The sequence below is a fragment of the Canis lupus genome, chromosome 6 (assembly GCF_011100685.1).
Source record: "Canis lupus familiaris isolate Mischka breed German Shepherd chromosome 6, alternate assembly UU_Cfam_GSD_1.0, whole genome shotgun sequence".
NCBI lineage: Eukaryota > Metazoa > Chordata > Mammalia > Carnivora > Canidae > Canis > Canis lupus.
Window position 1 is genome coordinate 59,754,691 of NC_049227.1, and position 23,538 is coordinate 59,778,228.

At 39.0% G+C, this 23,538-nt stretch overlaps 1 protein-coding gene across 1 annotated transcript; it reads left to right on the forward strand.

The window, feature by feature from the left end:
* Window positions 1–303: 303 nt before the first annotated feature.
* LOC612422 (guanylate-binding protein 4-like) lies at window positions 304–10,755 on the forward strand. Its single transcript, XM_038541448.1, has 7 exons — window positions 304–320; window positions 2,589–2,677; window positions 4,879–5,095; window positions 6,118–6,202; window positions 6,562–6,752; window positions 7,722–7,901; window positions 9,468–10,755. Exons 2-6 carry the CDS (start codon window positions 2,631–2,633, stop codon window positions 7,893–7,895), a joined length of 714 nt encoding a protein of 237 aa, XP_038397376.1. The 5' UTR covers window positions 304–320; window positions 2,589–2,630; the 3' UTR covers window positions 7,896–7,901; window positions 9,468–10,755.
* The last annotated feature ends 12,783 nt before the right edge of the window (window positions 10,756–23,538 follow it).

Consider the following 23,538-nt stretch of genomic DNA (forward strand, 5'->3'; position numbering starts at 1 on the left):
TGCACAGACAAGCTGGGGACAAAATAAAGAAGGCTAGTTAGGGCGATATTTACTAAGGTCTAACTGCAGAGTGACTGGGATCCACAAACTGCCCTCTATACCTTCTCAGGCTCTGGTGGCTTTGTTCCCACACGCCTTCTCAAAATATTTAACACACCATGAAGTTCTTTTACTATCACAGTTTCCTCCTCCATTTCATTTCTCAACTTCCTCAATTTGTTTTCAGTTTCTGGGGGCGGAGAAAACAGAAAACGAGTGAGTTGAGAGGCAGCAGGAAGCTCATTCTTGAACAGAGCAGCAGGTCTGCAACTATGGAGCAGGTATGTTCAGTTCTAAACTTTCTTTTGCATGCACTTTAGGTTCGGGCTTTAAGCCCTAATTTCTGAGATAAAAAGGGGAACTGAGAATAGGAATGCAATAGATAAATCTAAATAGGGAAGATATAAAACCTTGTATTTGTGATTTCCACTTAATGTTGTTTACATATTCTTGCTCTAAAATCTACATATTCTAAAAATCTATGTTTTAAAAAAATATGAATTATAGAGGAAGCTTAAGACTACAATGAAATCCTACCTTCTATTCATTTAGATGCACCCTGTGGTGATATTTTGTGATATTTGCATTCTCTTTCTAAACAGATATAGAAGTTTTTCTGTTTACATTCTTATTCTGATTATTATTTGGTGGAATAAGTAACAGAGGCCATGACTCTTCACCACTAAATACTCTAGCACATTTATCTAATACTAAATACTCTAGATGTCCTTCTACTTTCTTTGGACCCACTTCCTTCCCCCACGGCTGCTCCTTTCTCTCCCCTGGCTACTGTTTCCAACACTCTCCTAAGTCTGTGTTCTGTAAGGACATTCCTGGCCATCCTACTAGTATTTGCAGTGAATCCTCTGAGTATTTAACATAGCGAACCTCTTCCTTCTTCTGGAGGCTCACTCTGTCTGCATCGCCTCTGAAACCCCTTGCTCTCCCAGGACTATCATCCCGGAAAGATCTGCCAGGCTTTCTTCTTTTGTATTCTTAAGCTGAATTAAATCATTTCAACACATAATTCAATTAACCCTTATCACTCACATATATCTCTTTTCTCAGGATTATTTCAGTTTAACAAATCTACTATGTGCCCAGTATGGGGACCGAACAGAGAACAGAACAGACAGGACACCTTTCTCTTCAAGCTTAGACCTTAGTGAAGATAATTATAATGGTGATAAACAGTAGAGTATAATCCTTGTTGTACCGTCTGTTTTCTCCCTAGTTTGAGATGGTTATTGGGAAATACTGTTAACTCTTCCCTTGTTCCATTCTAATCTATCTCCCCTTTCTCTTATACTAATAGGACTCCTGCTTACTTGCCACACACACAGTTTCCCAGAATAATGATGGCAATTCCAGCCTCTCTTGTGGTTGTGTACAGGAATATGAATAATCTATGAAGCAATCTGGTTTATGTAGATAAGATGAATTAGTAAAGGAGAGGCCTATCTTCCCTTTGTCTGTTCTATGCTTAGAATACAAGTATGAAGGGCCCCTGGGTGGCTCAGTGGTTGAGCATCTGCCTGTGGCTCAGGTTGTGACCCCAGGGTCCTGGGATTGAGTCCCATATCGGACCCCCAGCGTGAAGCCCGCTTCTCCCTCTGCCTGCGTCTCTGCCTCTCTCTGTGTATCTCTCATGAATAAATACATAAAATCTTTTTAAAAAATACAAATATGGCAGCACACCATCTCACACCATGGACCACCCCTTAAGATGACTGAGCATATGATAAAAAGGTTCTGAAGCCCCAATCCTTATGAAACAAAAGCACACACCATCTCTAGATTACTAGCCCCAAAATTTATGAGAGAGAAATCAATGTACATTTTTAGGAGACTTTTTTTCTAATTGTCACAGCTAATCCTAATCCTAACCGATACAGTTATTTTAGAAGACTTTGAGGGCAGAGGCCACAGCTTATTTATCTTTTTATCCAAGCACACAAGTACAATTTGTAGCACGTAATGGATATTCAACCAATGTTTCTAAGTGGGAAAAAAAAAAGCCACAGTAATGGGATTGGATATCAAGGAATAAAAATATGAAAAGATATCTTTCATAAACCTGAGGTGAACTGGAGCCTCTAGTGAAGTACTAGCTGTGTGAGGAGAGAGCCAGGTCTGGAAACTGCTGAGTGGTTTGTAGGATGACAACCTGACTCTACAGAAATAAGAGGAGCCCATTGGGTCATGATAATACATTAGAGAGAGTGTTTTGGGGATAGGAGAATGAATAGAAATCCCCTAGAAGTTACTGATCATCATACTGAAGTATGTGTAACCAGTGTTTTTGAGGAAAATTATCTTGCTGGTAATTGAGTGCAAAATATAGAACAGTAAAACAGACTTTCCAGGTTTCCAAACGTGGGTCTACAATCTATTCAGTACGTGCCGTGGAAAAATACCTTACCTAGACTTTCTGAGCCCCACTGATCTCATTTGCAAAGTAAGTATAATAAGCCTACTTTGCCGGTTCTTGTAAATATCAATGAGAGCAAAACATTGCAGGCTGGTGATACCCGGTATTTCATCCCTAGCTTCATCAGAGATTTGGAGAATAATGAAGGGAGCACTCTGCAATGGCCACTCTGCATTTTGTGCCGTGGAAAAGTACAGAAGTACTAATGTATGCATCCTCTGGTTAACTCTGAGGCAAGAGAATGACTTTGTGATCTTATTTTACTGTGAGACTCTTCTGGGTTTGCAAGTTTCCGCTGCATCTGAGGAGATATCCTGTATAATAAATGCTCCTCTCAGAGCTTATATATATAAATATAAATATATTCCAGAGAAAACTAAATTTCTGACAATTTGTTCCTTAAAGTAGGCAGAATTTTATTTATTATTTTTTGAGAGAGAGAAGGAGAGAGAGAGAGTGAGCACAAATGGAAGAGGGGCAGGAGAGGGAGGGAGAGAATCTTAAACAGGCTCCATGCCCAGTGCAGAGCATGGGGCTCGATCCCACGACCCTGAAATCATGACCTGAGCCAAAACCAAGAGTCAGACGCTTTACCAACTGAGCTACCCAGGTCTCCAGTAGGTGGAATTTTAATAGGAATAAATATAATCTCATTTACTCTGCCTCAGTTGTTCACCTCTTATCTAATTTTATTAAAATTTTTTATTTTCGATATAATCTTCTTTACCCTGCCTCAATTGTTCACTTCTTATCTATTTTTATTTTTATTGATACGACATTGTATAAGTTTTAAGGAATAAAATGAGTTGCTTTGATATATTTATATATTGCAATGTGATTAGTACCTTAGCCTTAGCTAACAAGCTAACATGTTATTTAATTATCATATTTATGTATATGTGTATGTAAGTGCTGGCAACAGTTAAGATCTAGTCTCTTAGCGGGGTAGCCCAGGTGGCTCAGTGGTTTAGCTCCGCCTTCAGCCCAGGGCCTGATCCTAGAGACTCATGATGGAGTCCCACGTCGGGCTCCCTGCATGGAGTCTGCTTCTCCCTCTGCCTGTGTCTCTGCCTCTTCTCTCTCTCTCTCTCTCTCTCTCATGAATAAATAAATAAAATCTTAAAAAAAAAAAAAGATCTAGTCTCTTAGAAGCTTTTAAGTTTAAAATCTGGTATTGTCTATAATCACTATCCTGAGGATCTCCAGGCCTTATTCACTTACTACTTGCGAGCTTATACCCTTATAAACCACAAACCTTCAATTCTTCCAACTCCTAACCCCCATTCTACTATTTTTATAAGTTCAATTTCTTTTTAGATTTCACAAATAAGTGATAGTATATAGTATTTGACTTATGTCACTTAGCATAATGCCCTCAAGGTCCATAGATGTTGTCACAAATAGCAGCATTTCCTTATTTCTCATGCCTGAACAATATTCCACTGTATATACGTACACAAGTTCTTTATCCATTCATCTATCACTTAGGTTGCTTCCATATCTTGGCTAATGTCAGTTATGTTGCAATAACATCAAAGGGTAGATATCTCCTGGAGATCCTGATTTCAATTCTTCTGGATAAATAGACCCAAGTGGGATTGTTGGATTATATGGTAGTTCTATTTTTGATTTTATAGAAACTCCATACTGTTTTCCACAGTGGCTGAACTAATTTAAAATGTACCTTCCTACCATCCATGTACAAGGGTTCTCTTATCTCCATATCCTTGCTAATTATCTGTCTTCTTAATAATAGCCATCCTAACAGGTGTGAGGTGATATCTCATTGTGGTATTTATTTATTTATTTATTTATTTATTTATTTATTTTAAAAATTCTATTTATTTATTCATGAAAGACACACAGAAAGGCAGAGACGCAGGCAGATGGAGAAGCAGGCTCCAGGCAGGGAGCCCGATGTGGGACTCGATCCTGAGACCACGGATCATGCTCTGAGCCAGGGGCAGGCGCTCAACCTCTGAGCCACCCAGGTGTCCCTCCTTGTGGTTTTAAGATATCCCTGGTTTCCCTGATGATTAGGGATGTTAAGTATCTTTTCATATATTGTTGGCCATCTAGATGTCTTCTTAGAAAAATATCTGTTTGGTTCTACTGATTTTGTAATCAATTGTTTTTTGGTTTTTGGGTTTTTTTGTTATTGACTTGTATGGCTGTCTATTGTGTTCTTAATATGCTTTGTTGAGAAAGATATCAAAGATATTCAAAGATATCGGAGCATGTTAACTGAAGGAAGATAGTTAAAATTTTTAACTGCAGTGATTGGAAGGAAAACACTAATTTAGTAGGTGGAGATGGGATTGATGGAAAGTTTCAAATTGTTTCATTTTAGAATTGTACTTTCTGATTTTTGAATCTCATTGATCCCCTAAATTTCTTGCCTCATTCAGGGCTGAGGATTCTGATGGTGACCTCTACGGATGCCTCCAACAGTGGAACGGTTCCTTGTCTAGACAATGTGGTGATACACCTGTCTACTGTGAGAAAATAGTGACTCTGCAGAGTGAAATTCCCACAAAAATGGTCCTGGCACTACCACATCTGGACAGTGAGGCAATCATCACAGCGGAGTCCTCCCAATATGAGGAATTACAGCAGCAGTACATGGTACTTGGTCTTTATACTTGATCCTTCATGTTACTCACTCTACCTTGAAGCTACCTGAGTGGCCATAGATTAGCTAGCATTCATGGTGGAAGGATTCTGATTCTTCTAAGAGAGTTATAAAGGACACTCTTACTCTATCTTATCTCCTTCTCCTCCAAACTCAGACACATTATCTGAAGCAAAGTCCGTACAGACACTCAGATGACCTCCTTGACTAAATGTTGGCAGTTTCCTTGTTGGTTGGAACATGCTTAGGTTATTTTGAGATTGCTGCTTTTTTTGGGCACTCCCTACCATTCACAACAACCCAAGTTTCTCTGAGAAGATTCCATTACCAGATCGTTCTTCATTTTTATTTTGCTTTTAGCTGTATTACTGTTAACATGCCTTGTAGATAGAATCACAGGATGCTACAACTGCAAGGAGCCATTGAGATTATATAATGGAAACTCAGCATGTCACCAGGAAGGCTCAGGGAGTTCAGAAACTTACCAATAGTCTCAATGAGGTATTTCTTTCTGAGATAGTAGTAATTCAAATTTAACAGTAATTCACATAATATAAATTTCATGTATTTAAAAAGTATAGTTGGCAAAAAATGTACAAATGTAAATGTATAATTTCTTTCACATGGGGAAGGTAGTCTAGGAAACCGTCCTGGAAGAGGAGTGTGACATAAATTTTGAAAGATTTGTCTGTACTATCCAGGGTGGGAGGTTACTGGAGAAGCCACAAGCAGAAAAAAAAAAAAAAAAAAAAAACTGCACATGAACAATATGAAAGCACCTGAGGTTGTTTTTATAAAACTGCACATTCTTCTGACTGGGGGAACCTGGCATGAGTGGTGTATGCAATACTGGCAGAGGAAGCTAGAGGCATACTGAGATGACCAGGATCTTGAAATATTCATTCGTAGGTGGGAGAAGGAACTAGGGAATGTTCATCAGTTTTTTTCTCAGAATATTTCAATGGAAGTTCAGGTTTGACCTGCTTGATATATCTTTCTCCTTTGTGATCCCCAGGACTTGCTGCAGATAAAGAATGAACTAGAAGAAAGCTGTATAAAGAAAGATAAGCTTCTCCGTGATGTACAACAAGCCTTAGCAGGTATGAGGAGGGCTCAGCACATGATGGGGTGGGAGGTTCCTGCCATGCCATCTGAATGCCCCACCAGGAAAATGTTCCTGAAGCAAGGAGTTTCCTCTCCTTCTGTGGAATGCAACACGCTAAATCTGAAAATACAAGGCAAGATGTGGTTGTTCATCGGCCAGGTGGTCAGGACCTTTCCTACCACGTTCTCATACCTGCCCTTGAGATGTGGCCATTAGTTAAATTCAGACATTTTCATTGCATCTTTCAAGACAGTTTGATATCTGAGAAAATGGGGTGTTGTGGGACACGGGGCTGCAGCTTTTATGCTTAACCTTTGTTATCCTTCCTCTCTGAATGAAATCTTCCTGGAGCAGAAGAGCAGGCCAAAAGAGAGGCAGCTGAGAAGGAAAAGCAGCTTCTTGAGGAAAGGTGTAAACAGCTGCAGAAAGGGGTAGAGCTTCTAGAAAAATGTTTCAAGGAATCTATGATCCAAATGAAAGAGCAGATAAAGAGAGAAAGAGAAGTCCTTCTGAAAGAGCAGAATAAGAGGATTGAGAGGCTTGAGGTAAGCCTGGCCTGGGATTGGGCATGGACTACAGAACAAAGCCCTAGAACAGCAGGAACGGCGCGTTGAAAGTTAGAGCAAAGTCAGAGAGCAGCACCACTGTTGTGTACTGGATTTCATTCACTACAAGCCCTGTTTTGTAATGACTTGCGTCGAAGCACTAGAGTTGTGTTCACATTGAGTTTCTGGAGGGTCCAGTAAGAACTTGGTAGTTCCAAGCATTTATAGAATATAAATAACCTTCCCAGAACTTATGCTGCTATTCTGAGGGATTCCTGGAGGATCTCACAGAGCAATATTGAATGGGAGGATCTCACAGAGCATCCGGGTTTAGCACTTGGATGTCCTAACTGGGTGTCTGTAATAGAAGTAGCAATTGGTTCACTTTCCCAAGATTACTGCCAGTTTTCAGGACAACCTACTCACCCAATGACCCTAAGATAATCCTTGCTGACCTAGAACTATCAGATATGTACATACTCAGAAACGAGGGAGACAGCTCCTACCCTGCAGCTATCTCCAAGTGAGGATGGCCTGCCCAAGTCAGCACATAGCAAAGGAGTTCTCTCTTCTCCCATCTACAAGTGTCTATATCAGAGTTCTAATACAGCTTAGAAGTTACCATTCTTTCTAAGATGTGGGTGAGCATTTGTACCATTCAGATCAAAGGCTCTCTCTCAAATAGCATAATTTTGGCTAAACAGAGTATCTTACAACAGTTGTCCTCATGCCTATTTAGCACCTCGCAAAACCCTAGTGATGGATGAATATAAGTAAGGTTGTTCTTTGCTTCTTCTCATTTCCCAACCCTAAAGCAGGAGATATTCTTGATATAAATGATCTAAGAAGAGAGAATACTTTAAAAAGGAAAATGCAACTAATTTTATAAATTGTTACTATAAAACCTTATTCCTGAAGGTTTGGGGTTTTTAAATATTTTCCTTTTATTAATATGTCACACAATTTTAGGCCCAAATGAAAAACATGGCTAATAATCAGAAAAGCGCTAAAAACTACCCCACTCTAATGGTAATGGCAGATGACAGTGAAGAAGATATTCCGCAGCCTTCATGTTGGTCTAACATTTGTGAGCTGATACAAGAGTTGTGGTCACTAATTGTCAAGTTTTTCTCTTGTGGATAATTTCAGGTAATATTTACAAGTTTTCTTACCAGCTTTTTGAAATGGCTTATTTTTACATGTATGCACCCTTTCTGTTTTTTAGCAAAATTTTAATAGAAAAAAATATAAGTGCTTACTATAAGGCATCAGTGCCTGGCAAACAAAAGATATAGTAAATGTGACTGGAGAGTTAATTTAAATGGACATAAAAATAATGGATTTGAAGACAAAGAGAAGGTCAAATCTTTAATATCCTGGAAAAGAAACACATTAGAATACATTTATCAAAAAATGCTTCTGAAAGTTGCACATGAGTAATTACACACATGGATATCCATAATGTCTTCTTGAGTAGATGGGTCAGTTGCATATACAAATTAATTCTCTCTTAGTTCATGTATAAATTTTATGTGTTCTGAGTTAAAATTTCAGAAAGGCTAATTATAAAATTTAAATGGAGCTGATCAAAAATATTAAAAAGCCAAGACAATTCAGAAGAAGTACAATGAAATTTTTAGAAATGAAATCATTAGAACAGTGTGTCAACTGAGCATAAAGACATAACAACAGAACACACTGTGTAATCTAAAAGGGGAACCCCATCACATGTAGGAATTAACTATATTAAATTGTATAATATCTACTGCAAATTGTATCTAGTATTTATTAAGTTTTAATAAATGTCCATTCTGGCCCGAAGGTTTAATTTTAAGGCATACATGCACTGTCTCTCATACATACACAGTCAGAAAAATTATATATTTATAAGATATCCATTGATTATAATTTTAAAGATTGGAACTACTTATACATCCATCTATATGGGAGTGGTAATATAAGTTCTAGCACACTTGCACAAGGGAATATTATATAGCCAGAAGATTGAGAAACAGAGCACTATTTGTAATGACACAGAACAATTTACTAGATATATTGAACTGTGGAAAAAGTGTGGAGCAAACCAATAGAAATACTGCACTATTTATGCAAAAAATTGGAACTCACATATACTTGTATGTATACACTTAAAAAAATCTCTGGAGTAACATGAGGAACTAGTAATGTTGGTTCCTTCTACAGGAAGCTAGGTTTCTGAGATTAGGGATGAGAGGAGTACTAATTTTATTTTGTATAAACTTTTGTTTCTGGAAATCGTACAAGGAGTATGCAATTCTTGTTCAGAGGATAAAAAACAAACAAACATGATGATTGTAGTTATGGTGGTGGTGATGATGATGATGGTAATAAGGAATTTTGCATCCTTAGAAAACCATCAGTGAGTTCAGAAGAGACTCTGCTGGAAAATGAGGTCCAATACTGGAAAAAACAAAACATGTATCTTAATCTTGTTTGTATTACAGAGTTGATTTCTACTTCCTTAAATTCTTTGAAAAACAAGGTATAAAGCATGATTCTGAAATTTCAGCTGGCCCTTCACTTTCCAGTTGCAAATTACAGTTTTAGGTGTTAGTCATATAGGTGTCTGGAGTGTATTTTTGCTGTTTTTGAACTTCCCTTTCAGCTAATGTTTGTTTCTGTTATAATGAACTACTTCTAGTTGCACAAACTTGACATGTTACCCCTTTATTCTAGATACCTGTGCACAGTATTTGGACTTCTTCAAGCAACCTCTCTTACAGACCCTCACTTTTATTTTGCAGACTGGTTTCTCCTTGAAATCTTAGAGTTCCCAAATCCCCCAAACTGGGCAGGGTGCCCCTTCTTTGTGCTTTCATTGTACCTATAGCATGATTTTGAAAATGTGAATTATCCAATTACTCTGTCTTGCTGATGATGCCTTGCCACCAGAGACTAGTTTATCTTTATCATTGTCTTCTTAGCTTCTATTTCCATGTCCAGCACTTGATTAGTACCTGGAAAATGTTAGTTGAATAAAGTTCCCCACTTTCTATATCCTCATGATGACAGATGCTTCAGAGGACTCTTAAAGGGTGTAGTTTTTGACATGGAGAACAAAGGCAAAAGGAAATGTAGATAAAATTAAACCTCCTTATAACTTGTAGCCCACTGACAAACACTTGAGACAGGTAGAGTAGGACAGTCCTCCAGGAACTCCCAACTGTCTTAATGTAATGCTTTGCTGGTGGCAAAATGCAATCTTAGCTTGACAATAGCCAGGCCTCCAGAATCCTGTGATGTTAGGAGTTAGTTAGACAGTGAAGTAGTTAGGGCCAAGGGCCCCAACAAGAAAAGATGGAGTCAGGACAGTTAAAATAAAGCAGCACTAACCTCCTGTTTTGCAGCTTAGACAGGACCATGCTAGCATTCTGTTTTGAAGCCTTTCAGAAATGACTTCTGCAAAACGTCCTAAGATAAAACAAGTCACCACAAGCATTCATCACCATCCTAGGCAAGAGGTACTTAAGACCTAAGCCCCCAGATGTCAGCCAACAAAAGACCATCAGCACATGGACATTAACCTGATAAGTAGATACACAACCAAAGCCCTGATTGTCCCAACTTAGCACACCCCCATTGTTTAAGATAGTTCTGCTAAAGAGCTCATAAAATCCCCTAAACTTAGAAACCCCACGGGCAACCCCCTCAGGTCCTCTTCCCTCTTTGAGAGCTTTGTGCTATTGCTCAATAAATTTTGCTTTGTTGGCCATCACTCTTTGGTCTACTTCTTCATTCTTCTAAGCGGAGTGACCCAGACCACAGGCACTAGAGTAATAGAAATCCTGCAACAGTTAAGTCTTCTTTAACATATGAAAATCCTTTTGGAAACTTCCTTTGTCCTTACCCCTCCCAACTTAAAAGTATACAACCAATCACCACTCCTCACATTCCCAGTACAGTTCTTTCTGCCCATTGGTCTTGTCCCCATGCTTTAATAAAACCACCTTTTTTGCACCAAAAATGTCTCAAGAATTCTTTCTTGACTGTTCGTTCCTGAACCCCACATCAAATCACATCAGTTTTAAGATCCTACTATAAAATGGGTGGAATGGGTCAGCTACTGCTAGAAAGCAGGGCTGTGAGGATATGCATACTAATTGAAACCTACCATAATGTTCTTCCCGAGAGAAGGGCTGATTCACTATGTATTCAGTTCGAGTTCCTATGACAACCACTCACCAGTGATACCACTCACTTTTGATTCACAGGTCAGTTATGAGGTTTATATTTTAAAAGAAAATATGAAAAGATGCTCAACATCACTCATCATCAGGGAAATGCAAATCAAAACTACAATGAGATATCACCTCACACTTGTCTGTCATAATGGCTAAAAGTTACAACACAGGAAACAACAGATGTTGGCGAGGATGTAGGGAAAAAGGAGCCCTTGTCCACTGTTAGTAGGAATGCAAATTGAAGCAGCCACTATGGAAAATAGTATGGAGGTCCACAAAAAATTAAAAATAGAACTACCATATGATCCAGTAACCACACTACTGGGTATTTATCCCCAAAATATGAAAACACTAATTCAAAGGGATACATGTACCTCTGTGTTTATTGCAGCATTTTCTGCAACAGCCAAACTATGGAAACAGCCCATGTGTCCATCGATAGATGAATGAATAATGAAGATGTGTGTGTTTATGTGTGTGTATAGTGGGATATTATTCATCCATAAAAAAGAACAAAATCTTGCCATTTACAATAGCAGAGATGGAGTTAGAGAGTATAATGCTAAGCAAAATAAGTCAGAGAAAGACAAATACTATTTGTTCTCACTCATATGATCTCACTTATTTGTGGAATTTAAGAAATAAAACAAACAAGCAAAGGAGAAAAAAAGAGAGATAAACCAAGACTCAAACTCTTAACTATAGAGAACAAACTGATAGTACCTGGAGGGGAGGTGGGGGGTGGAGATGAGTGAAGTAGGTGATAAGGAATTAAAGAATACATTTATCACAATGAAAGGGAAGGAAAAAAAACAAACAGAAAATAAAATTTTACAAAAATATGAGTTCCTCAGGAAAAAATATATTTTAAAAGAAAATCTCTTCATCATGGAAAATTCTCATATCCATCCTGGTCCTTCAGTTGGATAAGGTTCGATTTCTTACTGAACTAAGGTCCAGGGGAATCACTGTCTGAGTATTATGATAGCTCTTGTCTACTCCCTCACTGAGGGGGCCAACAGGTCTCAGTTCTGCTCTTTGAGAAAACTGGGAGGTCAGGATTCAACCACGAACCAGATGTTCCCAGACAAAAGCTGTCGACATAAAAGCTCATGCAGCCACATCTCCCCCACTGGTAACACCTGGAGTTGTCCACGTCCCTCACTTGGTGTTCTTTGCAATATCTCAGCTGTGTCATCTTGTAGAAAGGGCCAGGAGTCAGGGCCATCCTCCCCTTTCCCATGCACCCACCATGACCTGAACTGTCCTCACACTCAGGGCCAGTGCTTGACAGGCCTGAGACTCTATGGAACTCGTGCTGTTTTTATCAGAAAACATTGCAAATACTAAAAAACGTGCTACTCACATTTATTTAAAGCTCTTTGAGGGCGGCACCTGTGTGGCTCAGTGGTTGAATGTCTGTCTTTGGCTCAGGTCATGATCCTGGGGTCCTGGGATGGAGTCTTGTATCGGGCTCCCCATGGAGAGCCTGCTACTCCCTCTACCTGTGTCTCTGCCTCTCTCCCTCTGTGTCTCTCATGAGTAAATAAATAAAATCTTGAAAAAAAAAAAAAAAAGAAAACCTCGTATTAAAAAAGAAAGAATAATTATACAACTTAGGACTTCTATTATTCACTATGAATCTTTTTCTTAGGCAGAATAATCTATTTCCCTCGAAGAGCTTTACTTTTTTTAAAGAGAGAGAGGCAGAGACACAGGCAGAGGGAGAAGCAGGCTCCATGCAGGGAGCCCGATGCAGTTTGGGGACCTGAGCCCAACCACTGAGCCACCCAGACGTCTCTGGCCATTTCTTATGTAAAGCATGCTCTCTACTTTGCCAGTTTGCCTGTAGCCTGCTTCTTGGCTGCTATCTCTTCACCTGAAAGAAAAAAAACTAGAATTCCTCACTGAATTTATTTACAATAAAATTACATCAACTCAGGGGGGCCATACTCTTCAGAGACAGCGCAAATGCCCAGAGCAGGGATTAAGTTGAGATGTCTGAGGATAAACAGGGAGAATGGACAGGTTCCCAGCTAAGTGGATTCCTGTGGAGGCCGAGAAAATTAAGGCCATTCCACTTGAAGTTCAGCGTTATCACAAGTACAGCCATCCCAGGCCCCTGTGAATAAGAGCAGAACTTTACATCAGTTACAGGAAGAAAACAGCTTACAGCTTAACGTCCTAGAAAGCCCCATATTAGAATAAAAACAGAGCCCAAGCCAAGGGCAGGAAGCCCCTATTAGAATAAGAACCGAGCTCAAGTGCCCTTGAAGGCCCCATATCAAAATGTAAACAGAACTTGAGGAATTGCTCCAGCCCTTCTGGAGGTCTCCTAGACCAGTCCTTAAAACTAAGTTGAAACCCATCTCGGGGTCCAAGTCCCTGCTCTGCTGTGTCGGGTGTACTTGGACCCAAGCTCGAACTTGTAAATAAACCCTCGTGTGTTTGCATCGGTGTGGGCTCCTCGGTGGTTTCTCGGATTCGCAATCTTGGACACAACATTCCTTGCCTCTTTCAGGGTCTGACTGAGAAGAACAGAGCAGACAGGCCAAAGAGAAAGCCCAAGTACGAATGTTTTAAATCAAATAGATGGTGAACGCACTGAATGTAAATGAACAACATGCTTCACTTAAGAGGTAAAGATCTTCTCATTCAATACCAAACTACATGCCAGTTAGAAAGGAATAATAGAAAATACAAAAACACAGAAACATAAGAAGTAAAAGAATGTTAACGATGTATTATCGATGAGGGAGCAAAAGGCAAACAGAGGGCAAAGCACAAGCCAACCTGCCAAGACCTCCCTCACCCCTGCCCACACGCCCACACGCCAGGTTGAGTATGTGCGATATTCCTCAGGCACTCCTGGCTGCCTTAGAACAAAGGAAAGGGAAAAGCAAATGGTTAACTGATAGAGATTACTGTCCTGCAGGATATGAATCTCCATCAGTTTACAACTGTCTTAATGACTTGACACAGGCACACTGCAAGGATGTGTAACATCTTTTGTATATGACTTTAGGTAGTGTTTTGATGAGGGCTTCGAGGAGCTCCAATTAACTTCATATACTCTGAACTGCAATTAGGGATTTTCATCAGCTTGTCTATTAGAAAATCAAGTATATTCATATTCTAAGGTTTTTCAATTGTGCTGTTATTCTTAAGCATAATGTAATAAGCAGATTTGACTTTAATTAAAACAGCAATGATAAATTGCTAAATGATTAGGACTACACGTAACTTCCAGAAATTCAACATTTAGGACACTGTGAGATACAACTGATTAATAAATTTTATCAAAAGGGATCAGTGAAATTCCAGGTTAGAATTGTTTCATTACTTTGGTTTTTATTCAATTTGTGGGGACAAAGAGAAAAAAACACTGCAGCTGTCAATTTATAAGGTTTTTTTTTTTTTTAAATGCCTTTTTGTTAGTTATCATTGCTAGTCATACCTGCATCCTTGAAAGGAGATGTACCACAATCGTTTAGTCTCTGAAATAGACATGGAGGACTAGTTGGGAATGTTTTAAAGGGCTATGGAGCAGTAAGTGTGAAATGACCTTATGCCTTCTCATCTTTAACTAGATAGCTTTATGGAGAAGAAGGGACTTACTTGTAAGAATACTAATTGCTGTTAGCAGATATTTGCAGATTCAAGGTCTTAAAAAACAAAAATGAAAATAAGCCATTGTATTCATCTTGATAAGATATAATAAGAAATACACATTTGGTCATTGTCTTAGGTTCCTGGCACAGAACTTCTAAAAACTCTTGAAAATTTCTGAATAATTGGAATGAGAGGAACACTTTTTGTTATTCATAATAAGCCTCTTTCAACTATACTGAAGTTTATGCTAATGAAGAACTCCTGAAAGAGGCAGGCTGGTTACCAGGGGAACTAACCATGTGATTAGAGAGTTAGAGATTTCATGCCCTCTTCCCAAGGCACAGCAAGAGGTGAGGGGTTTAGACTGACTTAATTACCAATCACACCTATAAAATAAAAACACTACACAATGGTGTTGGACAGCTTCCGCTGGATGAACACATGGAGATCCTGGGATAGTGGTGTGATCTGAGAGTGTATGGAAGATCCATGCTCTTTTATACCTTGCCCTCTGTAGCTCTACTTTTGGAGCTTTTTACTTGTATTGTTTTTGACAAACCAGTCAACATAAATGTTTCCCTGTGTTCTGTGAACCATTCCAGCAAATTATCAAACCCAAGAAGGAAGTAAGGAGAACCCTCAAATTGTAGTCAATCTAGTCATAAGTACTACAAGCCTGGACTCATGATTGATGTTTGATGTGGGACTTGACATGGGAAACAAAGGCAAAGAAAATTAAGTGTTCTTCCTACAGCCCACTGACCAGTCCTTGAAACAGGCAAAGGGACATTCCTCTAGGAACTCAGCTGCCTTGATGTTAATACTTTGCTAAGAGAAAACGGCCATCTTAGCTTAACATTATCCCAACCCCTCAGGATCCTATAAGTCTACTTCAACATATAAAAATTCATTTGGAAACTTTTTAATCTCGACTCCCCAAGATATATGTTAGCAATCATCCTCCAAGCACATGACCCATTGATACAGACCTGAAGAGTCTCATGACTGAGCTTTTACTAATGACCTTTTCCTAACAATAGCTAGCCCTCTCAAGGTCCTAATAACCTTGTTTCCAAAATACCTTGGAGTCTTGTGCTGTCCCTAACCCCCTCCCAACTTGAAAGTATATAATCAGTCACCTGTCACAACCCCAATGCTGTTCTTTCTACCCATGGGTCCTGTCTCCAGGCTTTAATAAAACCACTTTTGCACCAAAAATGTCTCAAGAATTCTTTCTTGGCCACCAGCTCAGAACTCCACTTCTTCAAACCACATCAGGACTGAGCCCTTACCCTGTGGGTTCTGATGTCAACTCCAGGTAGACAGCATCAAGTTGATTTGAATTGCAGGACCCTTGGGCAGTATATGAAGAGTTGGTATGGAAAACCCCACACATTTAGTGTCAGGAGTGTTCTAAGTGCAGAGGAACAGTTTTCTTTTAGAAACCAAATTAGGGTGGCCCAGCAGTTTAGCACCACCTTCAGCCCAGGATGTGATCCTGGAGATCCGGGATGGAGTCCCACGTAGGGCTCCCGGCATGGAGCCTGCTTCTCCCTCTGCCTGTGTCTCTGCCTCTCTCTCTTTCTGTGGCTGTCATGAATAAATAAATAAAATCTTAAAAAAAAAAAAAACAAATTAAGTTTTATGGAAGAATCTAAGCTATATTAGTGCCTCTGCTGTTAAAGGACCAGGGTTGTGTTAGGAATGCCAGTACCCTCTGTTTGCTTTATATGGTAGGAGAGGAGTTAACCACAGTGCTGTTTGCAAAAAATAAAGGCACTGAAATATTTTCTTGCTTGTATCTATTCACCATTCAATTCGGAAAACAGAAACTGTTAGAGTCCTTGCCAAATGAAGACAAAGTCCTCCATTCTGTTTGTTGCAGTTCATGACTGACTTCGCAAGGTCATATAAAGAAAGAAGAACTATACTCTCTCCTCTAAGAAAAAGTGCACAATGTGGTCATCTGCATGACAATGATAGAAAATTCTGTATGCTGGAATAGCACTTATTATTCATCTTGCCATGTAATATGCCCATAGACCTAAGCAGCAACAGTAAAAGCATCATCAGATTTAGAAAAAATGAGGCAAAACAGGGAAATAATCAGAAAGTACTGTTGAGAAGATTAGATATTTGTCTGTATCTTCGTGTGTGATTTCAATGCCTATAAAGCCAGAGTTCATAAAAACTGCAGAACTGCCTAAAGTCATGATTCTGAGTGAGTAAACGATGATATCAATAAAAGACAAAACACACATACAAAATAATGAGACTTTTATTTCAGATACTTTATAATTTAGATAGTTCTATTCAAACATATCCCAGACATAAAAGATATTCCAAGGTCTAAACAACCATGAGAGCTAAAGAAACGTGAAGGAGAGGTGACTTAACAATGTCTAAGAAGAAATCTTCTTTACCTCAAATAGATTTAAGTTATCTGACTCTGCATAGAAGATGAGGCAACATGATCCAACCTGTGGGCTGATTCTATATTTCCTCAGATCTTGGGGTGGAGGGTTGTGGCTTTTTGCCATATTTTGGTAATTTTTTTCAATGTTTTTGATGAAAGAATTTTCATGTTATCGAGTTAAAAATGTTGCTAGATTCAAAAGTCTTTCCTATTTCTTCCTTTTATTTTTCATGCAGAATAATATTAAGTAACTCAGAATGAAATCCAAAACTCTAACTGAAAATACAAATCTAAACAAAACTTCTAAACATACTGCTTCTTGTACAATGTATTTATCTCATAGAGACAGGGATTTCTTTGGGTCACAGAACCATCATGGCCCAACCCAACAAGATGAGATGAGGTGTGAGGGGGAGGACAATGACAACAATGACAATGATTACAGCAACAAATAGTTTGGTAACAGGAGCTCACATTCAAAGAATCGTGTTTGAGTACTGTGAGCTGGACTTTCCATATTTTATTTACTAGGTCAAATAACCAGAAGTTGCAAGTGGAACTCACACGTGGACATCACTGACACCAAAGCAGGCACTTTTAAACATGACTGCGTTTTGTCATTCACTGAATATTGCTGACCCCTCATCATGTGCTGGATACTGTGAAAGGCACCCAGAAAGCACCGAGGATCCTGTGATTAGCTAGCTAAATAGTCAGAGGCCCTGTGCTTTAAAAAAACTTTTTTAATTTAAATTCAATTTGCCAACATATAGTATGACACCCAGTGCTCATCCCATCAAGTGCCCTCCCTAGTGCCTGTCACCCAGTCACTCCATCCTCCCACCCTCCTCTCCTTCCACAATGCTTTGTTTGCTTCCCAGAGTTAGGAGTCTCTCATGGTTTGTCTCCCTCTCTAATATTCCCTACTCAGTTTCCCTCTTTTCCCTTATAGGCCCTTTCACTATTTCTTATATTCCACACATAAGTGAAACCATATGATGTTTGTCCTTCTCTGACTGATGTATTTCACTCAGCATAATACCCTCCAGTTCCATCCACGTTGAAGCAAATGGTAGGTATCCATCCTTTCTGATGGCTGAGTAATATTCCATTGTGTCTATAGACCACATCTTCTTTATCCATTCATCTGTTGAAGGACATTATGGCTCCTTCCACAGTTTGGCTATTGTGGACATTGCTGCTATGAACATTGGGTTGCAGTGTCCTGGCATTTCATTACATCAGTATATTTGGGGTAAATACCCAGTAGTGCAATTGCTGGTCATAGAGTGGCTCTATTTTTAATTTCTTGAGGAACCTCCACTGTTTTCCAGAGTGGCTGTACCAGCTTGCATTCTCACCTCCAGTGCAATAGGGTTCTTTTTCTTCCATATCCTTGTCAACATCTGCTGTTTCTTTTGTTTTTGACTTTAGTCATTCTGAAAGGTGTGAGGTGATATCTGATTGTGGTTTTGATTTGTATTTTGCTGTTGCTAAGTGCTGTTGAGCAACTATTCATGTGCTTGTGGGCCATGTATATGTCTTCTATGGAGAAATGTCTGTACATGTCTTCTGCCTATTTCACAACTGAATTGTTTGTTTCTTGGGTGTTGAGTTTGGTAACTTCTTTATAGATCTTGGAAACTAGCTCTTTATCTGATATGTCATTTGCAAATATCTTCTCCATTCTGTAGGTTGTCTTTGAGTTTTGTTGATTGCTGTGCAGAAGCTTTTTATCTTGATAAAGTCCCAATAGTTCATTTTTGCTTTTGTTCATTTTTGCTTTCATACATGTATATTGCAAGAAGTTGCTGTGGCCATGTTCCAAAAGGGTGTTGCCTATGTTCTTTTCTAGGATTTTGATGGATTCTTGTCTCACATTTAGATCTTTCATCCATTTTGAGTTTATCTTTGTGTATGGTGTAAGAGAATGGTCTAGTTTCATTCTTCTGCATGTGGCTGTCCAATTTCCCCAGCACCATTTATTGAAGAGACTTTTTTTTTTCAGTGGATATTCTTTCCTGCTTTATTGAAGATGAGTTGACCATAGAGTTGAGGGTCCATTTCTGGGTTCTCTATTCTGTTCCATTGATCTATGTGTCTGTTTTTATGCCAGTACCATACTGTCTTGGTGATCACAGCTTTGTAATACAGCTTGAAGTCAAGCATTGTGATGCCTTCAGCTTTGGTTTTCTTTTTCAACATGTCTCTGGCTATTCGGGGTCTTTTCTGGTTTTAAACAAATCTTAAGATTATTTGTTCCAAGTCTCTGAAGAAAGTCCATGGTATTTTGATAGGGATTGTATTGAACGTGTACATTGCCCTGGGTAGCATAGACATTTTCACAATATTAATTCTTCCAATCCATGAGCATGGAATGTTTTTCCAGCTCTTTGTGTCTTCCTTGATTTCTTTCGAAGTGTTCAGTAGTTTTTAGAGTATAGATCCTTTACCTCTTTGGTTAGGTTTATTTCTAGGTATCTTATGGTTATGGGTGTAATTGTAAATGGGATTGATTCCTTAATTTCTCTTTCCTCAGTCTCATTGTTAGTGTATAGAAATGCCACTGATTTCTGGGCATTGATTTTGTATCCTGCCACACTGCCAAATTGCTGTATGAGTTCTAGCAATCTTGGGGTGGAGTCTTTGGGTTTTCTATATACAGTATCATGTCACCTGTGAAAAGGGAGAGTTTGACTTCTTGGCCAATTTGAACACCTTTTATTTCTTTTTGTTGTCTGATTGCTGAGGCTGGGACTTCTAGTACTATGTTGGATAACAGTAGTGAGAGTGGACATCCCTGTCGTGTTCCTGATCTTAGGGGAAAGGCTCTCAGTGTTTCCCCACTGAGAATGATATTCACTGTGGGCTTTTCATAAATGGCTTCTTTGATATTGAGGAATATTCCCTCTATCCCTACACTTTGAAGAGTTTTAATCAGGACTGGATGCTATATTTTCTCAAATGCTTTCTCTGCATCTATTAGAGGATCATATGGTTCTTGTCTTTTTCTTTTATTGATGTGATCTATCACATCAATTGTTTTATGAATATTGAACCACCCTTGCATCTCGGGGATAAATATCACTTGGCGATGGTGAATAATCCTCTTAATGTACTGTTGGGTCCTATTAGCTAGTATCTTGGTGAGAATTTTTGCCTCCGTGTTCATTAGGGATATTGGTCTGTAATTCTCCTTTTTGGTGGGGTATTTGTCTGGTTTGGGGATCAAGGTAATGCTGGCTTCATAGAGCAAGTTTGGAAGTATTCCCTCCATTGCTATCCTTTGCAATAGCTTTAATAAAATAGGTATTATTTCTTTTTAAAATCTTTGGTAGAATTCCCCTGGGAAACCATCTGTCCCTGGACTTTTGTTTCTTGGGAGGTTTTCGATGACTGCTTCAATTTCTTCACTGGTTATTGAGCTGTTCAGGTTTTCTATCTATTTTTTCATGTTTTGGTTTTGGTCATTTGAGGTTTCCAGGAATACATCCATTTCTTCCAGACTGCCTAATTTGTTGGCATATGGTTGCTCATAACACGTTTTTAAAATCGTTTGTATTCCTTGGTATTGGTTATATCTCTCCTCTTTCATTCATTTTATTAATTTGAGTCTTTTTTCTTTTTAATAAGTCTGGCTAGGGGTTTATTGATCTTATTAATTCTTTCGAAGAACCAGCTCCTGATTTCATTGATTTTACAGTTCTTCTGGTTTCTATTTCATTGAGTTCTTCTCTGATCTTTATTTTCTCTCTTCTTCTGCTTGGCTTAGGCTTTATTTGCTATTATTTCTCCAGTTCCTTTAGGTGTAAGGCTAGCTTGTATATTTAAGATTTTTCCAATTTTTTGAGGGAGGCTTGTATTGTATTTCCCTCTTAGGACTGCTTTTGCTCTATCCCAAAGATTTTAAACAGTTGTACTATTCGTTTTCATTAGTTTCCATGAATCTTTTTCATTCTTCTCTAATTTCCTGGTTGACCCATTCATCTTTCAGTGGAATGCTTTTTTTTTTTTTTTTTTCAGTAGAATGCTTTTTTAACCTACAAATGTTTGTTCCATATCTAGTAGGCTTGTGGAAGAGAGTATTACTCCTGGTTCTTTCTGGTAAATTATTCCTTCTAGTCAGTTTGTCCAGTGCAGAATGGATTTATGAGTGAGCAGAGTCAAAAATACCAACCACAACCTAAGTAAAATACATGCTAGACAATTTTGAAGAGACCAGAAAAAAAAGAAAAACAGAACAAAACAAACAAAAAGACCACGAAAGTGAAAAACAAATTTTACAAAAAGGTGGGGAGGAAGTGGTGGTGGAGAGGGAATATAGTCTCATGGAGTGGACCCAGAGGGTGATCCTCTCTGTTTTGAGTGTATTTTGTTCTGTATATTAGAAGGCGCTAAATTCCAAATTTATATAACCTGCAAAACTTATATAGAGACCCAACATCAACCACAAAAACAGAAATGAGATAAGGGAGGGGGGAAGAAAGGGAAGGAAGAGAGAATATAATCTCACAGAATGGACCAACACGGTGCTCCACTTGGTTCTGAGTGTATTTTGGTCCCTATGTTAGAGGGTACTAAATTCCACAATTATAAAACAAAACAAGACCAAAAAACAAAACCAAAAGTCCATAACATATATTTATCTAAATTAAATTGAATACATTGAAAGGACTCCAAAAATGAAGAATATATCTAAGGCTAGAAATTGTTAGAAATATGAAAGTCAAAAAGGAAAAAATTTAACAACAAAGAGTTGATAAACTTTTGTAGCTAAGGCAGGAAAAGAGAAAAAATATTGGAAAATTTTAACCTGAAAGATAAACAAATCACAAGGAAAAACCTAGACTTCTATATACTATTTTCCCTCAATCCTGGAGCTTTCCAGTGCTGCTTGGTCAGTAAACTTGTTCTTCCCTTGTTCTTCCAGCTGGTCTTCTGCGGGAGGGGTCTCCTGCACTGATTCTCAGGTGTCTGTGTCTCTGGGAAATACTGAGACTTCACTGCCCCTCCTGTGATTCTGCCCTATTTCCCCACTGAGCACTTTTCAGTCCCGGAAAACTCTTTCAGGCACAGATTTCCTTTTTTTTCTTTTCTTTTCTTTTTCTTTCTTTTTTTTTTTTTTAAGATTTATTTATTTATTCATTCATTCATAGAGAGCGAGAGAGAGGCAGAGGGAGAAGCAGGCCCCATGCTGGAAGCCCGATGTGGGACTCGATCCCTGGTCTCCAGGATCACACCCCAGGCTGCAGGCGGCGCTAAACCGCTGCACCACCAGGGCTGCCCCAGGCACAGATTTCTAAAGCTCCCGATCATGTGCTGCCCCACTTTCCTGCAGTGGCTTTCCATGGCTCCCTTCCCTGCCATTTATCTTCCAATATATCTCCTCTGTTCCTTTTCTCTGCCTTCCTACCTTGTCAGAAGCATTCACTTTTCTCTCTGTAGCATTCTATCTGTTCTCTCTTGACATCTCAGGTTGAATTCATAGGTGTTCAGGATGTCTTGAAAGTTATCTAGGTAAGTTTGGGGGACCAGATGAATCAAGGACCTCTGCTCTTTTGCCATCCTGCCTCCCTCCTTTGTGTTTTTTTTTTTTTTTTTTTTTTTTTTTTTTTTTTTTATTTATGATAGAGAGAGAGAGAGAGGCAGAGACACAGGCAGAGGGAGAAGCAGGCTCCATGCACCGGGAGCCCGACGTGGGATTCGATCCCGGGTCTCCAGGATCGCGCCCTGGGCCAAAGGCAGGCGCCAAACCGCTGCGCCACCCAGGGATCCCCGTGTTTTTTTTTTTAGATTGAGGTTAGACATTAACAAATAGTCCTATTAACAAATGTAAAACCTTCCATTTCTGACAAGCATTATGAAGAAGAAGTACAGAGGGCCAGGAAAAATGTAGAGGAGAGATCCAATTTATATAATCCATCAGAAATGTCTCCCTGAGAACATGAACATTAAAATAATTTTCAGGGGGATCCCTGGGTGGCGCAGCGGTTTGGCGCCTGCCTTTGGCCCAGGGCGCGATCCTGGAGACCCGGGATCGAGTCCCACATCGGGCTCCCGGTGCATGGAGCCTGCTTCTCCCTCTGCCTGTGTCTCTGCGCCTCTCTCTCTCTGACTATCATAAATAAAAAAAAATTTAAAAAAAATAAAATAAAATAAAATAATTTTCAATAAGAGTGCAATTAGGAAATAAATCACGAAGTTGAATTCTGGGCAGAAGGACAGTTTGTGCAGAACTCTGAATTGGGAACAGCCTGGCATGACTGGTCCTGAACAAAAGTCCACGTGACAAAGCAGAGAATATAAGATGAGCACCAAGTGACGTATGGAATTATCATATTATCACTGTATTGTATACCTGAAACTAATATAACACTGTATGTTAATTATACTGGAATTAAAATAAGAGCTTTAAAAAAAGGTTAAAAAAAAAAAAAGAAGAAGAAGAAGAAGAATGATTGTAAGTCATGACATCAGCTCTGGCAGTAGGCCTGCCTGCAGCTTCCTACATTGAGCCAGACTGTTTGTAGTAAGACCG